The sequence below is a fragment of the Protopterus annectens genome, chromosome 1.part1 (assembly GCF_019279795.1).
Source record: "Protopterus annectens isolate FY-2018-M chromosome 1.part1, PAN1.0, whole genome shotgun sequence".
Lineage (NCBI taxonomy): Eukaryota > Metazoa > Chordata > Ceratodontiformes > Protopteridae > Protopterus > Protopterus annectens.
In genome coordinates, this window is record NC_056726.1 from 350072591 (window position 1) to 350096944 (window position 24354).

General features: G+C 45.8%; 1 protein-coding gene across 1 annotated transcript in view; it reads left to right on the plus strand.

Annotated features, from left to right (window-relative positions):
• Nucleotides 1-337: 337 nt before the first annotated feature.
• The window catches only part of EMC1 (ER membrane protein complex subunit 1), a 1424536-nt gene continuing 1400519 nt past the window's right edge, over nucleotides 338-24354 (plus strand). The window contains exon 1 of the mRNA XM_044087063.1: nucleotides 338-402. Within this exon, the coding sequence (XP_043942998.1) occupies nucleotides 338-402 (65 nt within the window). The remainder of the gene's footprint in view (nucleotides 403-24354) is intronic.

A 24354-nucleotide genomic window follows, 5' to 3' on the forward strand; every position in this document is an offset into this window, starting at 1 on the left:
TAAGGTGGAATCAAACGGCTTTCGTGATATTGGCGGTGCATATAGTTACTGTAAAAACAATGGACTTTAAAATTAAAAATTGAAATGACAAGATACAGGATGTGGCAAAAAAGTGAAATGTTAATGAAATACACACAAATGACTGTATACACTGAAAATATATCAGTTTCCTTATATTTTTATTTCTTCGTGGTTGGTGGGTACATATTTGAACTTGTGTGTGTGTAAATGAAGTACTTCTATTCCACTCCACTCTTTTCAATAAATCTTAAATCACCCTTCCTACCAGTCAGAACAAGTGGTGTCCTTACATTCACCACTGCAGTATTCCTTACTAATGGCGATTCCTTGCCGAGAAGCCCTCCGTCTGACCAGTTTACAAAAGTCTACCATTGCTTTAAGGTATGCCAAACATCACCTGCACCTTTCCCTGCATAAGTTAGGGTATAAAAGGTTAAGTTCATGCGTACCATCCTCAGAACTTCTTTGCCGCCAGTCCTAATGCTGTTTTACCACCGGTCTGTTGTATAAATCCATTATTTTTTAAACCATTTGTCTGTTTATTGGCTTTTCTGTGCCCCCCCCCCCCCCCGTTGCTGGAGTACTGGCTTTTCTGTGTTTACCCCCCCGTTTGCTGGAGTACTGGCTTTTCTATGTTTACCCCCGTTTGCTGGAGTCCTTACAGTTGCAGATAAGCACCCAGTCGGCTTTTTGGCCCCATAAAGACCGCCACAGTAAGTGTCTTTTTTGCCTTGGTGCTGCTCATGACCATACATCTTGTTCAATTTGTCAAATGTTTGCTCCCATTCAGTTTGGGGTTGCCCCATTTTGCCCTGGATTGCAATCGTTCCCAAGGGAAGAGAGTGGTTGAAGGGGCTTACAGCGCTAAAAGCACTGCTCTCATCTCCAGAACATTTATGTGCAAGTGGCATTAGTTTGGTTGCCATGTGCCCTGGACTGTCCTGCCCTGATAATGCCCCCACCCGATCAGGGAGGCATCCGTTGTCAGAGTAGCAACGGAGGAGGTGGAACAAATGGTCTCCCCAACAGGAGCTGGGGAAGACCACCACATGAATGCTTTTGCACGCAGCGTGATCATAATGGTGTGAGACATTGGAAGTTCCTGGTATGACCATTGAGAAAGAGCATCCACTGAAGGATCCGCATGTGGTATCTGGCCAATGGAAGGAGGGTATAGCGCTGCCATGATTTAACACCTTTAGAACTAACCTGGCTTTGGCTCTGTTGTTGTTGAGAAGTAGTGATACCAATTTTGAATGTCTGATATCCTTTGGTTCGTTAGTGTTGCAGACATGTTTACAGTGTCTAATTTTAGCCTATGTAGGTAATAGTACGACAAGGCGACAAAACAGACTTTCGCAATTTATTGAGATACCCAGTTTTGATGAGTCGAAAAGTGTAATCTCTGGCCATCAGAAGGAGGTGCTTGGTGGGGGCGGTGAGGAGCCAGTCGACCAAATATGGAAACACCTGGAGTCCTTGTCGTCTCAGGTGAGAAGCTACCACTGCCATGCATTTGGTAAACACCGGGGCAGTGGTGAGACCAAAGGGCAGGGCCCTGAATTGAAAATGACTGGTTCCCAGCCTGAAGCGGAGGAATCTTCTGGAGCGTCTGTTCATTTTATGTGATAATGCAGCGTCCTGAAGGTCTATAGAGCACATCCAGTTTCCTTTTCCCAATAGGGGAAGAATGGATTGCAAGCGTGACCATCGAAATCTTGTTTTCTTGACCCGATCTGTTCAAGATACTGAGATCCAAAGTTGGTCTTCAGTCCCCTGTTTTCTTTGGAACTAAAAGAACCTTGAGTAGATTCGGATCTAGTTGGTCTGCTGGCACTGGCTGAATAGCTCTTTTGCAAGCAGTTTTGAAATTTCCAAAGCTGCTATATCCCTTTGGTGGGTGGGACATCTGGAAGGGATTTTTGACTGATTTGGAAAGCGAAGAAAGGGAATAGAATAACCTTGAAATGATGGACTGTACCCATTTGTCTTGTGTCAGGATAGCCAGGCTTCTGGGTACAGTGACAATCTTCCCCGACTGCCTCGAAGATGGGCAGTCGGGCAACACTCAGGGATGCTGAAAGGGCTTATGGGAGGCGTTTCTCGATTGCCCTGGTTCCTGGACCCCTCTGCCTCTAGGGGCGGCGTCTACCATTGTTGTTCCCCCTCTGCCTCTGGCGGGAACCGACTCTGTCGTCAGGCGAAGTCCCTTGGGATTGTTTATGGAACCACATCTTTCCCCTTCTGGCCTTTGGGGTAAGGCCTAGAAGGAGTAGAAAACGGACTCCGGCGGCAGAAAGGGTCTTGCCATCAGTCCGCACCTAGTCAGGGTTTCTTTCACTTGTGGACCAAAAGAGATGATCCATCAAAAGGGAGTTCGTGAAAGAGCGTCTTGAAAGGTTCATAAAATTGCATAGCCGCATCCAGGCGTGCCTACGTAAGGCTACCCCTGTTCCTGCGGCTCTGCTCGCTCCATCGGCCGCATAAGAGAGGAGGCGCATGGAGGAGTTGGAAATAGAATTAAGGATAGCCAGCTGCGTGTTCATTTTCTCTTGAAACCCGCAGCTGGGAATCCTTCAGCATTTCACTCGCTTCTTTGATCAAGTCCTTTGAAGGCAGTGAAATGGCACAGGTAATTCAGCGAGCATAGTAAATGTCGCTGAGGAGAACATCCAGCTTCCGTACCTATCCATGGACCTAGATTCCTTGTTAGGTGGATGGACAGGCACTGAAGGATCAGCCAGTTCCTTCTTTGTGGCGGCAGCTACCACCATAGCATCCACAGAGACTCCTTTTGATAAAAATTCCTTGTCTGATGGAGCTGTGATGAATTTGGAGGGTCTCCTGGGAGTGGGGTCCACTGAATCAAGAGCCGTCCATGCCTTTTTAGCAACCACCTGCATGAGGGGGTCGAAGGGGGACACCCAGGAGGTGGAAGGGCGAGAGCCAGCGCCAAGATACACAGATTCGTCCTCCGAAGGGTTGAGGGCTGGCCAATTTCCCCTCTGTTTAAGGATCTCCAGAATGTCTGCAAATGAGACATCTTCAGAAGGGGAACGGGGGGAACCCTCAGAATCATCCAGATCTGTGTCGGACGTGATAGACTCTGAGTCTATGTGCTTCCTCTTGCACTTCCTCTTCCGAGGGGTCTCTTCTGCCAAATCAGGAGAGGCCTCGGAAGAGGATGAAATCCCAAAGGGAGCTCCTGAGGAGTTGGCTCTCTGCGGTCGGGATGAGGGAGTGAGTCGATTTACCCTGAGGCAGCATAGAGGGAGGGGCTGACGGAGCCGACTGTGGAGTAGAGCCAGGCTCTAACACACTCCGCATGACCTCGAAAGCACCCCTGTCAGGCAGAGCCAGAGGTCCCCGCTCCGAGGAGCTAAGGACCCCGGCACCCGACAGTGATGGCTCGAGGCGATGTCGGACCCGAACTCACCAGCGCCGAAGCACCGAGAGGGAGAGGGGGTGGGACAGGGTCGATGCCACTCACCCCCTCAGAGCCGGCGAGGAAGTCCGGCGAGATTCCTCCATGGAAGAAAGCGGAGCCGGCAGCCGGGCCGAAGACAATTGTCTCGGCTCGAGGTGACTACAGTCTCGGTTCGACACGACCCGACTCCGAACTCAAGAGAGTCGAAGGAGGAAAGAGTTGATGGACGGGGCAGGCACCGTCTGATGAGTCGGGCTCTGATGCATCTGGGCTACTGCCTCAGACTTGCGTAGTCGACTCACCACCCTCTGAAGGTCATGATCGGACAGCCTCGATGACCTAGAGGAATGAGACCTTGGCTCCGTTCAGACAGCAGGGGAGATCCTGGAGCCGAATGAGCGGAGCCAAGAGAAGGTGACCTAGACCTCTTTCTGGTTGTCGGCTCCGAAGATCTTGTCGAACCCGACACGGGTACCTCGATAACCTCGGCTCCGGCGGGCCGAAAGCCACAGAAACTGTGGACTGAGTCTTATCGGCTCCAGCCGGAGCCGATAAAGGCAAGGTTGAACAACCTGAGGTCTCGGCTCAGAAGCGGGCCGAAGACCTCGATGCCTTGGAGGGTTTCCCTGTTGAGACAGACAGGGAATCCTCAGGCTTCAACAAGCCTCTCAGAATAAGCTTGTTTTTCTTTCCTGCAGGACCCTGGGGCTGAAGCCATGGCAAACAGCACAGGAGTCCTGCAGGTGCAAAACCCCAGACAATAGACACAAGAAGTGTGGCGTCTGTCAGAGACATTTTCTGACAGCCGCATCACACTTCTTGAATCGAGACCTTTGCTTCTTTAGACATAGCCTAACTGGTGAACACAAACACACACTCAAACACACCAGTTATACCCTGTCAAAATAACTACTTTAGTAAAAATACTAAAAATAAAGTACAATAAAGTACAATAAACAGTAGTTTAAACTACACAAACACTCCTAGGGAAGGGAAGGCCCAAGGCCCAAGGAAGAACTAAAAGTTCTTTTAAACAAAAAGCGGGAAAAATTAGGTGGGGATAAAGTTCAATGAACTACACTAATTTGATAATAATTAAAACTAAAAAGGGGTAAAAGAGTAACTTTTAATAGAAAAAGCTTAAACTCACCAGGAACCGGTAGAACAACCAACCTCGAAGCTGTAGCGGCAAACGAGATCTGAGGTAACTCTCGCCTAGCATTGTGGGATATAAGGGGAGCCTCGAGCCGGTGGAACCAACTCTCGAGCTTTAGAGTGGCGAGTGGGCCGAGGTCGGCTCCGAACCCATCCAGCAAGAATGAAGGCGAGATAGACAACTTAACATCTTCAGATACAACCATTTGCAGTATTGATTTACTGAAAGCAGTTGTCCCAGTGTGCTACAATAGGCTAAACAAATGGAGTTTATAGATTAAATAGTGGGTAGCCACCAACCAGATTTTATTACAAGGCAACAATATTGGCTTTCTTGTGCCCCGCAATAAATTTCCAAAATCACAACTAGGAGAATACATGAAACTTCTACAGGAATTAGTACTGCATGCTCATACATATCTGTAAAAGGTGGATTATGTCTAGGTGTATAACACATAAGAATGGAGCCTGGACTGAGACGAAGGCAACCAGGGTTTGGGGCCACTTTCTTCTCTATGAGGGGGGGGGCTGCCATATATTTGGAGGCACACAGGGTACTGCAACTGGGGAAAAGAGGAGGGGCAGCACTTATAGGAGTGTGCAAGCAAAGTGAAGGGGCATCCTCCACAGTCTGGTCACTGCATGCTCCACCTGGCACCTTGCTGGTTGCACACAGGTCAAAGAGAAAAGCAAGAAAAGCTTCAACCCCCCCCCCCTCCTCATGGCTGCTTCAATGAAAACCCCTCTCATTCAAATCCCATCCAGTAAGGGGGGGGGGGGGTGAACTAACAGACTAAGAGCTTGGTGGTCATTAGATGGAAAAAAAAAAAAAAAAAGACAGAAAAACAGTTTCTGTATCACATCTGTATCTTTGTTACATTAACAAAGATCCACAACTTTGTACCAATATATGTAGTCTGTGGAGCTTCCCCTCAGGATTTCACCGAAAGAGGAGTTTGCCACTCAGTGTAGGGTTTGGTATCATGGCTAAGGCACTAACTCACGAACACAATGTACAGGGTTTGATTCTCACCTTTGGAAGGGAAACTAAGTTTTAAATGCCCCATAGGGGCAGATAGCCTTGTAATTACCTATGAATCAGTCAGGCTACAAGGACTAACAAATGGAAATAAATAAAATAACTGGTTGGAAAGGTTTACTGAAACAGAGAGAAGAAATGCATCCTTCCCAACAGCGCTTATCCTCATCTATCAACACGTTGCTCACACTGTAACAAATTACTTTATTCTCCTACCTTGTGTGCGCGCAACAGATGTTTTAGGTATGAAAACATCTGCCCAGATATCTCAATTACCCACAAATACAGAGTTTTTTTTTTTTAATGAGTTACCAGTCACTCAGAGATGCTCCATAGGTTCATGGGTTGGTACTAGGCTATCGGCCCTAGGGCCTATGCAAACCTAGCCATAACAATTCCCTGGATATTTCTTCCCGCAATATTTACTTCTCTGGACCCCTGTCTAGCAGGGTGACTGACATGATCCCCAGGGTGAATTTCCTATCGCCCATCCAATCAAGGTTCCTTTTGAAGAGGGCCAATGAGGCGCTCTGCCTGACATGTATGGGCAGTCTCTGTGTCAGGAACCCATCCCTCCAGCATGTTTTGTTCATTGCGATTCTCATTCTCTGCCAAATGAGTACTGTACAAGTCTTAATCAGGTAAACAATAAATGATTTCCAAGGACAAACAGACATACGCTACTGCTTACAGGAGTAGGTTATCAGCTGTAAGGATTTTCAGACTGACCATATTACCATGTCATCTGCATAAGGCATTTCAAAACCACAAGAGATGCTGCAGGACTGTATGCACAGTGAGAAAAGCAATGTTCTGCACTTGAGCCTTAGAGAACTTTTAGTTATGTACTTACCATAACTTTAGATGTTTGGGATCCATCTCGCCTACATTCAATACTGATGGGCTCGGAGCCGATCCCTCGGCTCCAACTCGGCACGCTATGCTATAGAGCGAGGCCTCTTATTGGCTGAGCTATTTCTTATCCCAGGATGCACCACCACTAATCCCCCAGATCTTGTTTGTCCGCATTCATGCACACATGCACAACTTGTTTATATAACATTGTTAGCTGTTTCAAGATGAAACAGGATTCGGACCTTCTGATATCCTCTGATCTCCAAGGAAGGGGGAAGGAGGGTGGGTTATTGGGAATGTAGGTGAGATGGATCCCAAACATCTAAAGTTATGGTAAGTACAAAACTAAAAGATGTTATGTGATCTATCTCGCCTACATTCAATACTGATGGGACAGCGTCCCTAGCACCTAAATCCTGGGTGGCTCATAGGAAAACACTCCTGAGCACTGTGGAACCAAATGAAGCTCGTCCTCTAGATGCCACATCCAATTTGTAGTGGGAAATGAAAGTGTGCTGGGGAAGACCATGTAGCCAAGAAAGCACAAATGTCACTAATGGCAAGCTTAGAATGAAATGCTATCGAAGTAGCCATAGCCCTTGTAGAATGAGCTTTGACAGAGGTGGTAAGCTCTTTGTTAGAATTAGAATAAGCTTGAGTAATACAGTCCCTGATCCATTTGGCAATAGTGACCTTTGTGACAGCTTTGCCCAATTTATTGTCTGCAAAGGATACAAACAACTGATCTGTTTTCCTTGTTTGTTTGGTCCTATCTAAATAAAAATGCAACTGCCTGTGGACATCTAATGTGTGGAATATGAATTCCGCTTTGTTAGAATACTTCGGAAAGAAGACTGGAAGTTCTAATGATTGTTGTAGGCAGAAACTGGAACAAACTTTAGGGACAAAGGAAGGATTTGGCCTGAGAGATACTCTGTCTTTGTGAAAAACCAAGTACGGAGGTTTTACAGACAAAGCTTGAAGCTCTGAAACCCTTCTGGCAGAAGTAATCGCCACCAGAAAAGCAGTCTTCCACGATAGAAATTTTAAATCACATGTCACTGCCGGTTCGAAGGGGAAGGAAGTTAAGGCGCGCAACACCACATCGAGATCCCATGGAGGAGCAGGATGAGAAATCGGAGGTCTTAAAAGCGCAGCACCTTTCAAGAAGGTCTTACACAATCTGTTGCTCATTAAAGGTGGGTTTATAGATTCGTGAAAATTGGAAATAGCTGCCAATTGAACCTTGATGGTAGAGACTGAAGAGCCTCGATTGAAAAGAGAAGTTAAAAATTTTAGTACTTCTGATACGGGAATAGTGATGGGATCCAGGCCCCGGAGTTGAGTCCAAATAGCAAATCTTTTCCATTTGCTAGATTACAATTTCTTTGTAGCAGACTTGTGGGCCAAAGATAAGATGTGTACAACTTCTGGATCCAATGTATGACTCCTGACTATAGTTGGAAGAGGAGGAGCCAAGCCGTCAATTTTAAGGTGTGTAGGGACTGGTGGAATAGTCCCGACTGATGAACCAAAAGGTCTGGGATCTGATCCAGGAACCATGGACCTTCCAGAGCATACTTCCGAAGATAGGGGAACCATACTTGACGAGGCCAGTAAGGAGCAATTAAGATCATTTTGCTCCCCAAGAGAGACGCCTTTTGGATCACCCTAGGAAGGAGAGGAACTGGAGGGAAGGCATAAAGCAAGCCGGTGGGCCAAGGACGGGCTAGTGCGTCCATGGGGCTCTTCCCCGGAGCCGGGATGAGGGAGAAGAACTTTTTGCACTTCGCATTTAGAGGAGTCGCGAAGAGGTCGCAACACGCAACTCCCCATTTGCTGAAAATCTGATTTGCAACTGTGATGTTCAGAGACCATTCGTGAGGAGAGAGGATGGTTCTGCTCAGTCTGTCTGCTATCACATTGGACTTGCCCGGGATATGAGTAGCCACTAGAAAGCGTTTGGTCGACACTGCCCATTCCCAAACCCTCATGGCCTCTCTGCAAAGAGGATAGGATCTGGTCCCTCCCTGTTTGTTCAAGTACCAGACAACTGACATGTTGTCTGAGTGAACGGCAATCACGCCCCGAGGGAGGTAATCGTGAAGGGCTTGAAGGGACAGGAGCACTGCCCTCATTTCTAAGATGTTTATATGAAGTAGGGTCTCTTCTGGGTGCCATTTGCCTTTGACTGACCTGCCCAGGGAATGCCCCCACCCCATCTGGGAGGCGTCCATGTCAAAGTGGCCGCAGGAGGAGGTGGAACAAAGGGTAGTCCCTGATCCAAATTGGAGGGCACTAGCCACCAGCGAAGGTCCCGTTTGCAGGTTTCCGTGATCCCTATGAGGTGACTGAGAGGGAGTTCCTGAAAGGACCACTGAGCTGAAAGAAGCCACTGGAGAATTCTCATGTGCAACCTTGCCAGGGGAACTAGAAGAACCATGGCGGACATGGATCCCAATAGTTGCAGAACCATTCTGGCTGGGGCTTTGGATCTGGGAAGTAAGGCTCGAACTTGAGCCTGTAGGGTTTGTATTCCGTCTGTAGGTAGATAGACCCGCATTCGTTTCAGTCTATCTCTACCCCTATGAATCTTATGCGTTGAGATGGCAGCAACACAGACTTTGGCCAATTGAAGGTGATTCCAAGGGAATTGCCCAGTGATATAGTGGCTTGTAGGCTCCGCAATAGTAGATGCTTGGAGGTGGCAGTTAGGAGCCAGTCATCTAGATACGGAAACACCTGGAATCCTAGACTTCTCAGGTGAGCAGTCACGACCGCCAAACACTTGGTGAACACCCTGGGGGCTGTGGTGAGACCAAAGGGCAGCGCGCGGAACTGAAAATGACTGCCTCCTAGGCTGAAGCACAGATGTCTCCTGGACGCTTGATGTACCATGATATGGTAATAAGCGTCCTTGAGATCTATGGAGCACATCCAAACACCATTCTCCAGCAATGGGAGAATGGTTTGTAGGGTGACCATTCGGAACTTGGACTTTCTGACTGAACGGTTTAGAATGCTGATGTCCAAAATGGGTCTCAAGTCCCCGGTCTTTTTTGGCACCAAAAAAAATCTTGAGCAAGTCCCTAATCCGATCTGGTCCGCGAGGACCGGTTGGAGGACTCCTTTTTGCAGCAGCTTTGAAACTTCTGAGGCTGCAGTTTCCCATTGACTGGGTGGCGGGTCCGGGATTTTTTTGGACTGAGGTGGAGAGTGAGAGAAAGGGATGGTGTAACCTCCGGCGATAATTCGAAGCACCCATCGGTCCTGAATGATACCTTCCCAGGCTTTTAGGTGCTTCGAAACGACCCCACTGGCTCGAGCTGCACAGTCGGGCAATCCCTCAGGGACTGTGAAAGGCTGAAGAGCCACGAAAGGACTCGCGGTCTCCAGTGTTGCGAGGGCCTCTGCCGCCTCTGGGACGGCGTCTTCCGGAAGAATTTCCCCTTCCCATGCCTCTGGAAGGGGGATCATCCTGCTGTGAGGGGTAAGACTTCTGGAGATCTACGGAACCACATTTTCCCTCCTCTTTTAGCCTTGGGGTAAGGCCGAAATGGAGTGGAAAATCGTGCCTCTGACAGTCAAAGTCTTACCTTCCTGCTCGCAGCGGGTCAGTGTGTCCTTTACCTTGGGTCCAAACAGGGAGGACACATCAAAGGGGGCGTCGGCAAAGGAAGAGTTAAAGGCCTCCACGAAATGACACAGGCGGAGCCAGGCTTGTCTCCGTAGAGCAATGCCTGTACCCGCCGCTCTACTCGCCCCTTCGGCCGCATAAGAAATGAGCCTCATGGACGAGTTTGAAATGGACGACAGTGTAGCCAGCTGAGAGACAACCGTCTGGGCCAGCTGCTCAGGCAGGTTACCCAAGAGGGTATCGGAAAGTTCTTTAATCAGATCCCTCTGAAATCTGGTAAAGTGCGTGAGGTAGTTCAAGGACCTTAATGTAAAGGCCGCTGAACTTAGGGTGCGCTTACCGTACCGATCCATGCTCCTAGACTCCTTATTAGGAGGATGGACGGACGTCGAAGCCTCTGCTACATCTTGCTGGGTAGCAGATGCCACCACCAAAGCATCTACAGCCACACCTTTAGTTAGGAACTCTTTTTCAGGGGGTGCTGAGAGGAACTTATTAGGACGAGCAGGCACCGGTTCCACAGAGTCTGGGTGTTCCCACGCCCTTCGACAGATAAGTCCAAGAGCTCGAAGGGCAGAGACACCCAGGAGGCGGAGGGCTGAGCCCCGAAGGCCTTAAGGAACACAGACTCATCAGCAGAAGGGGGTTTGGATTGCCAGCCGCCTCGTTGTTTAAGAGATTCCAGGATGTCTGCAAAGGGGACATCTGAGGACGACTTAGGGGACCCTTCTGCATCATCGAGATCAGTGTCTGATGTAAGAGAGACTCATCAGGGGAGTCAACGTGCTTCCTCTTGCACGATCTTTTCCTGGGGGGTTCCTCCGAAGAAGCTTCAGAAGGACCTCCAGGAGGGGGGGAAACCCCAGTGGGGGTAACCTCAGGCCCCAGGGCTCCGCTGTCTAAGGACAGGGGGACTGCCAACGATCCAGTCTCGGTATGCAGGGAAGGAACTGGGGAGACCGTAGCCAAAGATGATTTGGCTAACGCACTCCTCATAGCCCTGAAGGCGGGACCACCAGAATCCTGGGAGGGTCCCACCTCCGTGGCCACGGTGGGCAGCACTCCCGCAGCCGACGCACCGAGAGGAAGGCTTGGGACCGAAAACATCAGTCCTGAAGCATCCCCCCCCGGGGCCGACAGAAGAAGTCCGCGTACCGAACTCAGACTCAAGAGCCGGAGTTGGAGTAAGGGTCGGGCCCGACCCTAAAACCTCCACCGGTTCCACCAGCACCGGCTCCAATGGTGCCGAGGCTGTTGGAGGAGGAACCATAGTAGTAGGGTGGACCATCGGCTCCGAAGCCAAATGGGCTGGAGCCGAAACTAACTTTTGAAACACCGGAGACTGGAAGAGTCTTAGGAGCACCCTGTCGATGTCCGAATCAGACATCTTGGAGGATCTAGATGATACCAATCGTGTCCTAACCGATTTCTCCATCGGCTCCATAGGACTTGGGGACCGGCTCCGAATGGATTCTATTACTATCAGTTCCGAGGGAGATCTCAAACCAATTTCCCTTGGTGCCGATGAGGACTTCGGCGCCGAAGGGGAAGAGTCTGAGCCAGCAACCCTCATTGGCTTCAATATCAGTGGAGCCGATGAAGGTGACCCGCCTCTCGATGCCCCAGTCCTCGGCTCCGAAACCAGAGGGGTCGAGACTGGAGGCATCGAGGCAGACAGTTCCGCCCTCGGCTCCGAAGTCCGTGGAGCCGATGGAGAAGCCTGCCTAGGTTTTTTGGCAGTCTGTTCCGACAGACTGGTCGGAGCCGACGCTTTTTTTCTTTTTTGAAGGAGAGGAAGAAAAAGATAAAGCCTCCTCGAAGGATGGCTTAATCAACCCTTTTAGAATTAATTTGTTCTTCCTCTCCTGGAGGACTCTCGATGAAAAGGCGTGACACACGCTACATGACTCTTGTAGGTGCTTGGCGCCTAAACAATAAACGCACGAGGAGTGGTAGTCCTTTATGGACATCTGATAACCACACCTCGCGCACTTTTTAAACCCCCGAGGGTCTATGCTCTTTAGACATGTCTAATAAACTAGTAAGATTAATAATAGACAAAAACTAGCAGTTTCAAGTATAAAGTTTTTTTTTATTTTTTTTTTTAATCAACAATACAGATGCACAAACACAGAAAAAAAGAGGGTCAAGACCCTCTAAGTTCAGCAGGTACTTGACACACAAATAAAACGCTAGAAATAGCAAATAGGGGAAGGCCCCTCTAACTTAAACGGGAAACCTTCCCTTAACGAAAAAACACAAATTCCTCAACAAATATACTCAAACGCACTCGTATCACAACAATAGCTGTTAAAACAGCTTTTGGGTTCAAAATAAGCAAATTCCTGACAGGAAAAGCCTGAATAAAACAGTACTTAGCCCTGCCAAGTTGAGACCACGTCCTAGCTTGTAAGCGGCAAACGAGATCTGGGGGATTAGTGGTGGTGCATCCTGGGATAAGAAATAGCTCAGCCAATAAGAGGCCTCGCTCTATAGCATAGCGTGCAGAGTCGGAGCCGAGGGATCGGCTCCGAGCCCATCAGTATTGAATGTAGGCGAGATAGGATCACATAACATCTCTAGTTGTCACTAAAGCGAGATCAGCCTAATAATTCAGAAACTTTTGACAGAGTTCCATAAAAAATTACAGGGCAAACTTACTGTCATTACAATAACTCCATGAGTAGGAAGGCATGGTCTACTGAATCAATGGCAACTCATCCCATTAGTTGTCTAGCTTCCATTGTGAGGTACAAACAGATGAGGACTACAGTGGAAGTGATGGTCTATGACTCTTCTCGAATACTTATTCCTCACTTGAAAGTAGGTTGCACACTTCCCACTGAACTGCAAGGCTTTTACATAACCCTGACCAAATTTTGTGTTTTCAGCCTTTTAACTTTACTGCTCTAACTTATCTTCCTTCCCCAGTTAAAGACAATGAGAAACATTGTGGGTGGTGAATGATGGGGCATGGGATTTTTGTTAAAGACAGTTTCCAGTTTGGTCTACACTGTGTGCCAAACCCTTAAATGTTTTTTCTCCCTCAAAATTAACTGTGCTGTAGAATCCCTGGAAGGGAGATTAGGAAGCTTTTAACATTAACTTTACTCCTTCCTATAAGTATATATTCGGTACTTGCATATTACCACAACCAGATTTGTAAGCAGCCCTAATTCGCAAGGTCATTGCAAAGTACCACACTTTCATTTTCCCCCTGAAAAATGAAGTGTTCAGAAAGTAAGGAAACATGTTCAAGTGCATAATTCATTCAAAACAAAAGAAGCCATCACGAGTGACATCCAAGCAAAGTGTAAAAGAATGTTTTTTCAATGCAGGCGGGACCTCGCTTTATCCAAAATAACAACTGCACGCAAATAACTTAAATGTTTCACAGACCTCTTACACAGGTTCTTAAAGGAAGACTTTTAATAGATATAGTTGGAGCCGAATCATAGTCTTGTGTGAAGATATGGTCTTAGTTCGTACCCTTCCAGTTGACATGGTTAACATGCGATGTGATATTCAAAGGCAACATTTAATGCTGATCAAAATGTTGTACTAGCACTGCATGAAGTGCAGCCCTACACATACGGTTTACACACACCAAAAGGTTTATAACAACTAAAACTCACATGGCGGACAACAGCAGTTTGAGACATGGCTAACGAGCAATGTCAAATTGAAAGGCAGCATTCTCTCTCGAACAAAATGTTCTACAAACACCGCATGAAGTAGAGCCATACACATATGCTTTACACACACACACAAAGGTTTATAATAACTCGCATGCCAGCCAGCACCAGTTTTAGAAAGAGTACGTAGGAGTTTACACACCCCTTTTCAGTACAAGATAAATTAGTTTTGCAATAACATTGCGAATTATGGCTGCTTACAAATCTGGTTGCGATAATATGCAAGCACCCTATATTCAAAACCAACATAAACCACTACTTACTGGGCATCCTTGTTTAAACAACCTTTTCACCCAGTTCCTTACTGAACAATCTATTCACCATTACTTTATTATACGTGTACTTTTATAAACTGTCACTAACTTGTCATTCATCCTACATTACCTCAATATTTCCACATACTATGATTAATATTATCTAACAGTTTCTACATCACGCACAAATTGGCACAATCTTATATTCGGCACTCTTAATAGACAATCCATAATTTCCTTAAAAATATGTACTTAAGTTTTCCTTCCTTACTTTTTCAGATATTCAACCATCTAAGAAGCGACTTATTTCCTCTTATTTGTAATTTTCATACATATTTTACAATCCACATTCAAAAGGTTTCTCATTTTTAATATCCCCCCTTTATTTTTCTGAAACACACACAAATCTGATAACCCCGCACACACACAGTTTTAATCATTTTATTCCACACTATCAATTCATTCATTACTTAATCCTTTTCTTCACTCATTTCCTTATAAAAACATCCATCACACCAGGCTCAAGCACACTGCCACTATTCATTTAACACTACCTCAAAAACACTTGTGTTTATGTAGTTTATCACATTTTTGCTATTCCTAAATAAAAGATCTAACACACTACATTTTTTCTGTTTGTCACTACACAATTCTTCTAAATTTCTTCTATAATTTGCATTAACGTCATAATAAAATTATCCCCTCTTCAACCACCATGTGTTACATCTTGCATTCATTTTAACTTTCCCCCTAAAAATGAAGCACTTTTCCCTTTTGCAGAAAGAATGTTTATACATTTTTATTTTTTGCAAATTCTTATACAGCATCTCCCTACTCATGCTATTCCCTTTCTGTACTAAAACTTGTTCATATCCCTTATACACTTATTATACAATTCATTTTCCTTCTTCCAATATCTTTCTCACAGATGTTCATCCTTGTGCATCAGTCTCTGTTCTCCAAATGTTTTATAAAAATGGTCTCACTGCACAGTAACTCCTCAGTCTTTCTGAAATCCTGTCAGCCCATTTCCTTCTTTACCATAACCATCTTTCTTTAATATTTTAATTTTTTATTTACTCTTTGTTGACCAGGTTAGTCCCTCTAGGCCAGTCTCCTCTTTTTAGAGGACAAGATAGTATTCGTGTTGACAAGGGTAAATTTGGCCAGGCACTGGAGAACGTCCCTACTATTTTCTAATCAAGTGCCATGGGATCTTTTACATCCACCTGAGCGACCATCAACTCAAGTTACATGGGGCCAGGGTCTAAGAATGCATCTGAAGTATGGCACACTCGGGAGTGCAGCACCTCCCCTTATGCTGCACCACAGTGTCAGGACATGTACCTGGTGTGGTAGTAAAACCCACAGCCTTCTGATCTTCCAGCACCAAAAGGTGTGTGCACTACCTGTTGAGTCACTAACATTGCTCCCTGGTCTCTAGTCTCTCTATATACTGCACTTCCATTCCTCTATTAACCTCTGTCAAGTGCTCAGAAATAATTTCAGCTTACAAGCCTTGTAACATAAGACAGGTACACAAAACAATTATATAAGAATACTTTTTATATGACTAAGACACTAAAAATCATCAGCAGAAGGACTAATACAAGAGGTGGAATGAAATGTACTTAATACAAGGGTTTAGTGAACACAAGAGTTCAACAGTTTTGGTCTCAACAATATGTACCACTGGAAATAAAATCAATGGTTAAATTTATTTACAAGTTCAAGGGGCAATTCTATTACCTGATCATGAAACTCTCTTGGATGCATGTGTTCCAAAAACTGCAATTAGCAAGATGTTTTTGTCTTGCGCAAGAAAAACTAAGATTACCTGCAGATATGCAAAGATAGCTGCTGTTTTTTATAGAAAAAATGGTGTAGCTGATGCAAATTAAAAGAGTTTTGTTTTTTGTGATATGGCTGAAACATAAAAATACCAAGAAAATGAAAAAAAAAAAAAAAACCAAAACAAGAAATATAAAGGAAGACATGAAGGGGCGGGTCTTCCTCTGGAGGCAGTTTTAGTGGATAAATTGCCTATGAAAGCAAACAATTGCAGAAGGAAAGAAGTGCATGACAGAAAGTTGTAATGTTGAGGAAACAATTACATGCATATTTGAACAGTGTACAGAAAAATAAAGGATTTAAAAAAAAAAAAAAAAAAAAAAAAAAAAAAAAATTCTAGCAATTAACTCAGAAGAGTAAGAACATGAGTTAATAATCGTCAGAGTCCTGTACTGCAGGGTTTGATTCCTTAGGTCTCCATATGCCTACTATGCAACTCTGAACAAGTGACTACGCCAGTCACTACTCCTGGGCAGTCTGAAAAAGGTTAACATGCATCAGTGCTCTACCCAGTACACCACATCAATAAAACAGTCCACATTTTAAGCTGCAAAGTTTCAATAAGGTGGAATCAAACGGCTTTCGTGATATTGGCGGTGCACAGAGTTACTGTAAAAACAATGGACATTAAAATAAAAAATTGAAATGACAAGATACAGGATGTGGCAAAAAAGTGAAATGTTAATGAAAAATACGCAAATGACTGTATACACTGAAAATATATCAGTTTCCCTATATTTTTATTTCTTCGTGTTTGGTGGGTAAATATTTGAACTTTTGGTGGGTAAATGAAGTACTTCTATTCCACTCCACTCTTTTCAATAAATCTTAAATCACCCTTCCTACCAGTCAGAACAAGTGATGTCCTTACATTCACCACTGCAGTATTCCTTACTAATGGCGATTCCTTGCCGAGAAGCCCTCCGTCTGACCAGTTTACAAAAGTCTACCATTGCTTTAAGGTACGCCTAACGTCACCTGCACCTTTCCCTGCATAAGTTAGGGTATAAAAGGTTAAGTTCATGCGTACCATCCTCAGAACTTATTTGCCGCCAGTCCTAATGCTGTTTTACCACCGGTCTGTTGTACAAATCCATTTTTTTTTTTTTTTTTTTTTTTAAACCATGTCTGATTATTGGCTTTTCTGTGTCCCCCCCCCCCCCCTGTTGCTGGAGTACTGGCTTTTCTGTTTTTACCCCAGTTTGCTGGAGTACTGGCTTTTCTATGTTTACCCCCGTTTGCTGGATTCCTCACAGTTGCAGATAAGCACCCAGCTGGCTTTTTGGCCCCATAAAGACTGCCACAGTAAGTGTCTTTTTTGCCTTGGTGCTGCTCATGACCATACATCTTGTTCAATTTGTCAAATGTTTGTTCCCAAAACTCTTCATAGTAGGCTTTCTTCCCTTTTCTTGTACCTCGAGAACCACCGACTCAAGCTTCTTGCTGCGGATATTATGGACAGAACTTCCTGTCCTGAGGGCCAGCTGGCTGAGAAGAAGGTGCATAAGGTAAGACCAGAATCTTTTACTGACCAGCCTCTGCCAAGAGTTTCTCCTGAGGTTATTATGCACCCGGAGGCTCACCCAGTTGTTTTGTCAGATTCTTCTACCGCGTTTGGGATGGAGGCCGGTGAGAATCTGACAGGCAGCACATCCAATGAGGCTTTGCAGGTGTCCGTTTTGGGCATTCAGAAGGAACCACGGTTGACTGTTTGAGGGGTCTAGTGGGGCTCCGCAGTTTTGCTTTAGGGAAGAGGTTCCTACTGCAGTTATGGAATGCCGTCCTGAGTCTGGACCACCTCAGGTTTCCAGGACAGCTGTCCTTTTTGAAGGGACAAAAATCTAACCATGTTTATTTTGCTCCTAGGTATCTACAAAAGAGTGGCAGGCCTTTACTCTGGGGTTATTTAATGCTTTACTGTTGTTGCAGCCTCCTCAAGGGGTTTCAGTTCCTGCTCCTCCCTAGTCTGCCTCGTCCCCTAAAAGGACCAGAGAACTGCATTTTTCTGAGGTGGATTCTTATAATGACTCCCTTGCTTATTCTGCCCAGATTCCTTCTCCTTTAGACTATGGGTCAGAGGAGGATTTTCATAATCTAGATAATCCCTCGGAGGAAATTTCCTTTGGGCAGACTCTGTGGGATGATGGACTTTTTTTTTTTTTTTAAGTGGGATTGTGCCCAGGTTTTGGATACCCATAAGAGGTACTAGGAGTTACTGCAAACAGAATCTCCTAAACTTGTAGCCATTCCTCCTGTCTTGCCTGCTTTCTTGGATGTTTTTTTCCCACTGCCTCTAAATCACCAGATTCTATGCTCCCAGAAAGTCAGATAGGTTTTATAGGGTGCCGGAGGATTGTTCCTTTTTGTTTAAATGTCCTGCTGCTGACCCCTGTGTGGTGCCTCTGTAGCCTCTGATAAACCATCTCAATTTCTTCCTTCGTCCAAGTTACTGCCCTCTGACAAGGACAGTAGGCCCATGGATAGGCTGGGTAAGAAAGTTAATACTTCATCTATCCTAGCTTTTAGGGATATTAAATTATCAGACCCATATTTCTAGGTATGTCCTGGCTCTTCTTTCTCAGGCCCGTCAGGTTCTTTCTGATCTTCCAGATTCTGAGGGTAAATCTTCTGCCCTTTCCTTGACTGGGACTTCCTCTCAGGTAGTTCGTCATTCTATCAAATGTAGTTATGATGCTGCAGATGCCTCTTCAAGGGCTGCCAATTCTGGTTCGGTTCTGAGGACATATTCATGGCATTGGCTTTCACCTTTGCCTGATGATATTAAGGCTAAGTTGCTGGATGCTCCTCTGGATAATACTGTTTTGTTTTGTGAAGCGGCTGCTGAATTATTCAAGTCTCTTCAGGACAAGGGGAGGGCTTTACAGGAGCTTAAGCAAGTCTGTTTCTCCTGTGCCTAAATTTCAATGGAACTAACCTTCTAAACTAGCCTTTGTTCGTAGGCAGTCTCGTCCGCCTTCTAAAGGTAAAAAGGGCAGTAAACAGACTCCTCCTGCTAAGACCACTCAGACTGCAGGGATTATTAAGCCTTCCTTCCTGACAAACCAGGTATTGTCCGACTCTCCACCCATTCCCAGCCACATTCCTCTCTCTACCTTTCACACTCCCTCTCCCTCCCTGTTTGGCTCCGATCACCCAGGATTCCTGGGTTTTGTCAATCATTCCTCAGGGGTACTTCATGGTCTGGATTTCCCCATTCTCTTTTTATGGCCATTCCTCAGCCTCCTCGGGAACAGCTTCCTTTTCCCCCAGAGGTTCTTGAAGACCTCTTGTCTCAGGGTACTATTCAAGAAGTGCCCGTGTCCCAAAAAGGGAAAGGGTTTTATTCAAGAATATTTCTAGCGCCCATAAAGAAAGTACTTGGAGACCTACTCTAGACCCCTCCCATCTGAACACCTTTCTGAAGGTGCCTTCCTTTCGGATGTTGTCCCTTCACTCCCTTTTTCTCTCTTGCTCCCTCAGGCCTTTCTGGTGTCTCTAGACCTTTAGGATGCTCATCTCCATATTCTGATCCATCCTCTTTTCAGGAGATTTTTGCATTTCTCTGCTGCTTCCTGGCATTTTCAGTTCTGTGCTTTGCCATTTGGCCTTTCTACTGCCCCAAGTGTGTTCACCAAATGCTTCATTCCTCTGACTGCCTTTTGCAGGTGTCAAGGGATCCAAATCTTTCCTTATTTGGATGACCTGCGGATTCAGGCATCTCCTCCAGGAGGTCCTTTTACAAGAATCTTCAATTTACCATTTCTCTTTTTCAAGCTTGGGGTTTACAAAAAACTTCCAACAGTTCTTCCCTGACTCCTTCCCCAGGATCATGTCTCCCTGGGTTGCAGGTTTCAAACGGTGCCAATGCTGGCATTCCTGCCTCCTTCAAAGGGATTAACTCTCATTTCTTTCAAACTCTTCTTCTCCTGGCCTCCATTTCAGCCAGGGAGTTTCTGAAAGCTCTGGGGTTCATGGCTTCTACCATGCCGATGTTTCCTCTGGCCAGACTCCACACGAGACCGTTCCAGTGGTTTTTGAAGTTGGAGTGGCTTCAGCATGAGCATTCTCTAGACCTTCCTGTTCCTCTTCTCCCACGTCTCAAAGACAAACTTCTGTGGTGGATTCAGCAGTTGTCTCCGAATCCAGGGTTCCCTTTTCAGCCTCCACTTCCATCTCAGGATCTGCTCACAGACTCTTCAGACGTGGGAAGGGAAGCAAAGTTTGGCTCCCTGAGGGTACAGGAAGTGTGGTCGCCTCGTTAGCGGAAGGAGAACATCAAAGATGAGAGCTCGTCTGCTGGCTCTTCAAGCCTTTCATCCTCTCTTCACTGCAGGACCTCTCAAGGTATTCACAGACAATACCACAGTTGTGTGGTATATCAACAAACGGGAGGGGGGGGGTGAGATCCTACCATCTTTGCCAGCTGGCACAGGATCTGGCTATCCAATATCATGCAACTTTTCAGGCAGTTTACATTCCTTCAGATCGTAACATTGTGGCAGACAATCCGAACAGGTCCTTCACTCAATCCCATGAATGGATGCTTCACAGGGATGCATTTCTGGAACTTCCTCTGTTTGTGCCAGAGTCCCAGGTCCTCTGGTATGGAAGGTGGACGCCCTCTCATTTTCTTGGAAGGGGGTGTTTCTTTATGCATTCCCCTCCCTTCCTCTCATTCCAAAGTCCTGTTAAAGATTCAACAGGAAGCTCCCAAAATCTTGTTGGTGACTCTCTCTTGGCTGAGACAGCACTGGTTCCCTCTACTTTTGCATCTAGCCAGGGGCAATCACAAGTTACCTCACAAGGTGGAGCTCCTCACATAAGACGAGGGGTCTCTCATCCATCCCCAGCTGTCCACACTTCAACTGACACTGTGGGTGATAGTGTTTTGATTCCTCATAAGCATCTTTTTCCTGAGGACGTGCTGTAGGAGACCAGGAAACCTACTACTAGGAAATCCCAATTATCTAAATGGAAGAGGCTATTTGGTGCCTTTATCATGAACTGGACCCACTTTCTGTAGATGTTCCTTTGGTTCTCTTATTTGTTTGAGTTGATCAATGCTGGTTTGGCCTATTTTTCTATTAAGGCCCACTTATCAGCTCTTTCTGCTCATCTGCCTTTAACTCTCCTCTTAGCTTCTAAATTTGAGGCGAAGCAATTTCTTAAAGGTGTCCTTAATATTAGACCTCCCAGGAAGCCCGTTCCTCCTCCCTGGAATCTTAGTTTTGTTCTGGAAAAACTGACTCGGGCTTCTTTTGAGCCTGCTGTTTCAGCTTCCTTGCAACATTGTTCTTGGAAGACAGTTCTTTTGTTAGCTTTTACTTCTGCCAGATGGGTGTCTGCATTGCAAGCCTTTATGGTTTGTCCACCTTTTTTGATATTTCATGAGGACAGGCTGTCCTTGTGTACTAATCTTTCTTTCATGCCCAAGGTGGTTAATGAGTTGTCACTTACTCAGTTATTAATTTGCCTACTTTTTTTCATTCTCCGCAATCTGCCAGTGAGAGGGTGCTGCATACCTTAGATGTGCATAGACAGCTCAGATTTTATTTGACTAAAACTAAAGCTATCAGAAAGTCTGACCAGTTACTGGTTTTCTTTCATCCTAGGTCTTTAGATTAGGCTGTTTCCAAGCAAACTATTTCTACTGGGATTTCAAAGGCTATTTCCTTTTATTACACTATTCATGGCAAGAGCCTTCATTCTTCTATAAAGGCTCATTCCACTAAAGCTGCGGCTTCTTCTGGTGCTTTTTTCAAAGGCTTGTCAATAAGGAGAAATTAATCAGACACTTCTTTCAGCTTTTCCCGGTTAGGGGTCGCCACAGCGGATCATCTGTCCGCTCATGATTGACAGTGGAGTTTTTACGGTGTCGAGTTGCCAGCCCGGCGCCCAACCTTCCACAGAAGGCACACACACTCGCACCCAGGGCCAATTTAGAGTGTCCAATCTGCCTACTGCATGTCTTTGGGATGTGGGAGGAAACCTGAGAACCTGGAGAAAACCCACGCGACCACAGGGAGGACATGCAGACTCCGCACAGAAGGCACCCCAGCAGAGAATCGAACCAGAGAACCTCTTGCTGTGAGAAATTAAATCAGAGACACTAAACAGCCTATAATTGCAAAGGTAAGGGAAAACAGCTCTTAAACTTTACAAAAAAAGCACCTAAACAGGCATGTCCAAGGGTCAGCTTCCGGTGATTTCTCCTACCTGGTGAATCTGGGCATACTGAGGCAATGCGGCAACTGCCTCATGTACACAGACGAACCTCTCCTCCCATCACCCAAAACTAGAACCTGCGAGAGATGCACTTACATAGCCAAACTGGAAGCAAAGCTCTCTCCGGCCAAGACTGTGCTAGACAGTCAAGAGGAGAAGGTTAACACCTGCATTACACCTCAAGCAACTCATAGCCCTTCAAAACCCACACCATCAACACCCACACATAGCAACACTAAAACCACATATGCGGAGGCCCTTAACATTAACCTGCCAAAGCAATAAGGAGCTCCGAAGCTGAAACAAAACACCAATCACAACCAAAGTGACACACAGCTCACAACACCAGTGTGCCACCTAACAACAGCCCCTACGGCAAGACAATGTACCCAACACTTTAGTCATAGGTGAGACTACAGTCAGGCACACTGATGTCCCACTCACCAAGCTGAACAAGGAGAAAATTAGTCAGCTGCCTGTCGGGTGCCAGGATCCGCCACATAACACATGCACTCAAGTCACTCCACAAGTACAAATATGACTCTTTGTCATTGTCCATGCTTGAGTGAATGACTTGAGACGTACCTCCCTGAACTACATGAAAAAAGACATGGAAGAGCTCTTGGATCATATGACCCAGGCAGTATGACCCTAGCCCTGAGTAGCAATTCTGCCTTCGCCCAGAATTATATCAGAGTATAAAGGACAAAATGATTGACTTCAACAATTGGCTAAACTTCTAGTGTTATTCAAAGGGGATCCAGTATTTGTCTGCCTGGGAAGACATGATAGACAAACCACGATGCTTTGCCAGAGATGGTCTGCACCTGTCACCCCTGGGATTCAGGTTACTGGCTAAAGCTCTTGCCACCCCTATAGTGCCTTTTTTAGGCAAGGTTCAAAGGATAAAAACCACCACCGTTACAGATACAAGCATGCAAAATCTGAAGGAAATGCTGCTCAATGCTGGAAGTCTAAACCTCAAAATGCACACTATCGAGGCACTCCTAAAAATGGAGAACATTGATATCTGTGCAGTAACCTAGACTGGGTTCAAGGCTCCAGAGAGCACCCCTGCAATACCAGGCTACAATTCTTACCACACTTTTCAGCCACAAAACCAAGACCAAAACACTAAAGGTGGAGGAGTGTCCATATTCACCACGGATATTCACACCTCCAGGCTAGTTGCCCAACACAATGCATCTGAAAATCTCCAGGTGCAACTAACACTAAGACTGCAATCCAAATTGCAGCTTGCTACAAATCCCCCACCATGCCCCAAGATTCTCACTACACCTTTCTAAACACACTGGAAAATATTAAGATACAACCAAACACCCTAATACTGGGTGATTTCAACTACCCTGCCCTTAACTGGGAAAACTACTCTGGTACCAAACTCCTTTTTCCCCCCAACGATTCTTGGAATTCATAAATTCCAATGCCCTGGATCAACTAATCCATTGTCCCACCAGGGGCTCGAATATCCTAGACCCGGTCATTAACAACATGGGAGATAGATGCTCTGCACAAGTGGTCACCCCCTCAAAGGTCAGGTCTGACCATAAGCAAATCACCCTTGACATCCACATCCCACCCCCAGTAAGGAAACCTCCTTAAAAAACTTCTCCAAAGCCAACTTCATGCTACTGAAGTCAGAAGTGACAAACTTCACAACACTCACGCAGACGGGATCTGGAAGTCTGACTGCAGAATCCTACACTAAGGCACTGTACAAGCACATCCACTCGTGCATGAATCGTGCCATCCCAAACGGAACCAAGATGCTCTTCTCCAAAAAAGGAAGCCAATCTGGTGGTCCCCTGCTATAAACAAACTATACAACAGAAGGAAGAAACTGTTGCAGAAAAAGAGGAAAATCCCAGGATGCAAAAAACTCCCTCACCAGCCTCAGTAAGAAGCTGAGATACCTCATAAAATCCTCAAAAGCTAGTTACGAAAATAAAATTGCCAAAAATTCCAAAGACGACCACAAGGCATTCTATAGTTATGTCAAGAATCTAAATGGCAATGCTCAGATCTGCTCTGAGCTACAACCGAATGGCATTAAATATACTGATTCCAAGGATATTGCCAATATCCTGGCAGATCGATTTAGTGCCAACTTCACCCCCCTCTCACCCCCTAAAGGGCCCATCTCAATACCAAACGATTGCCAAATTCCGATAAAT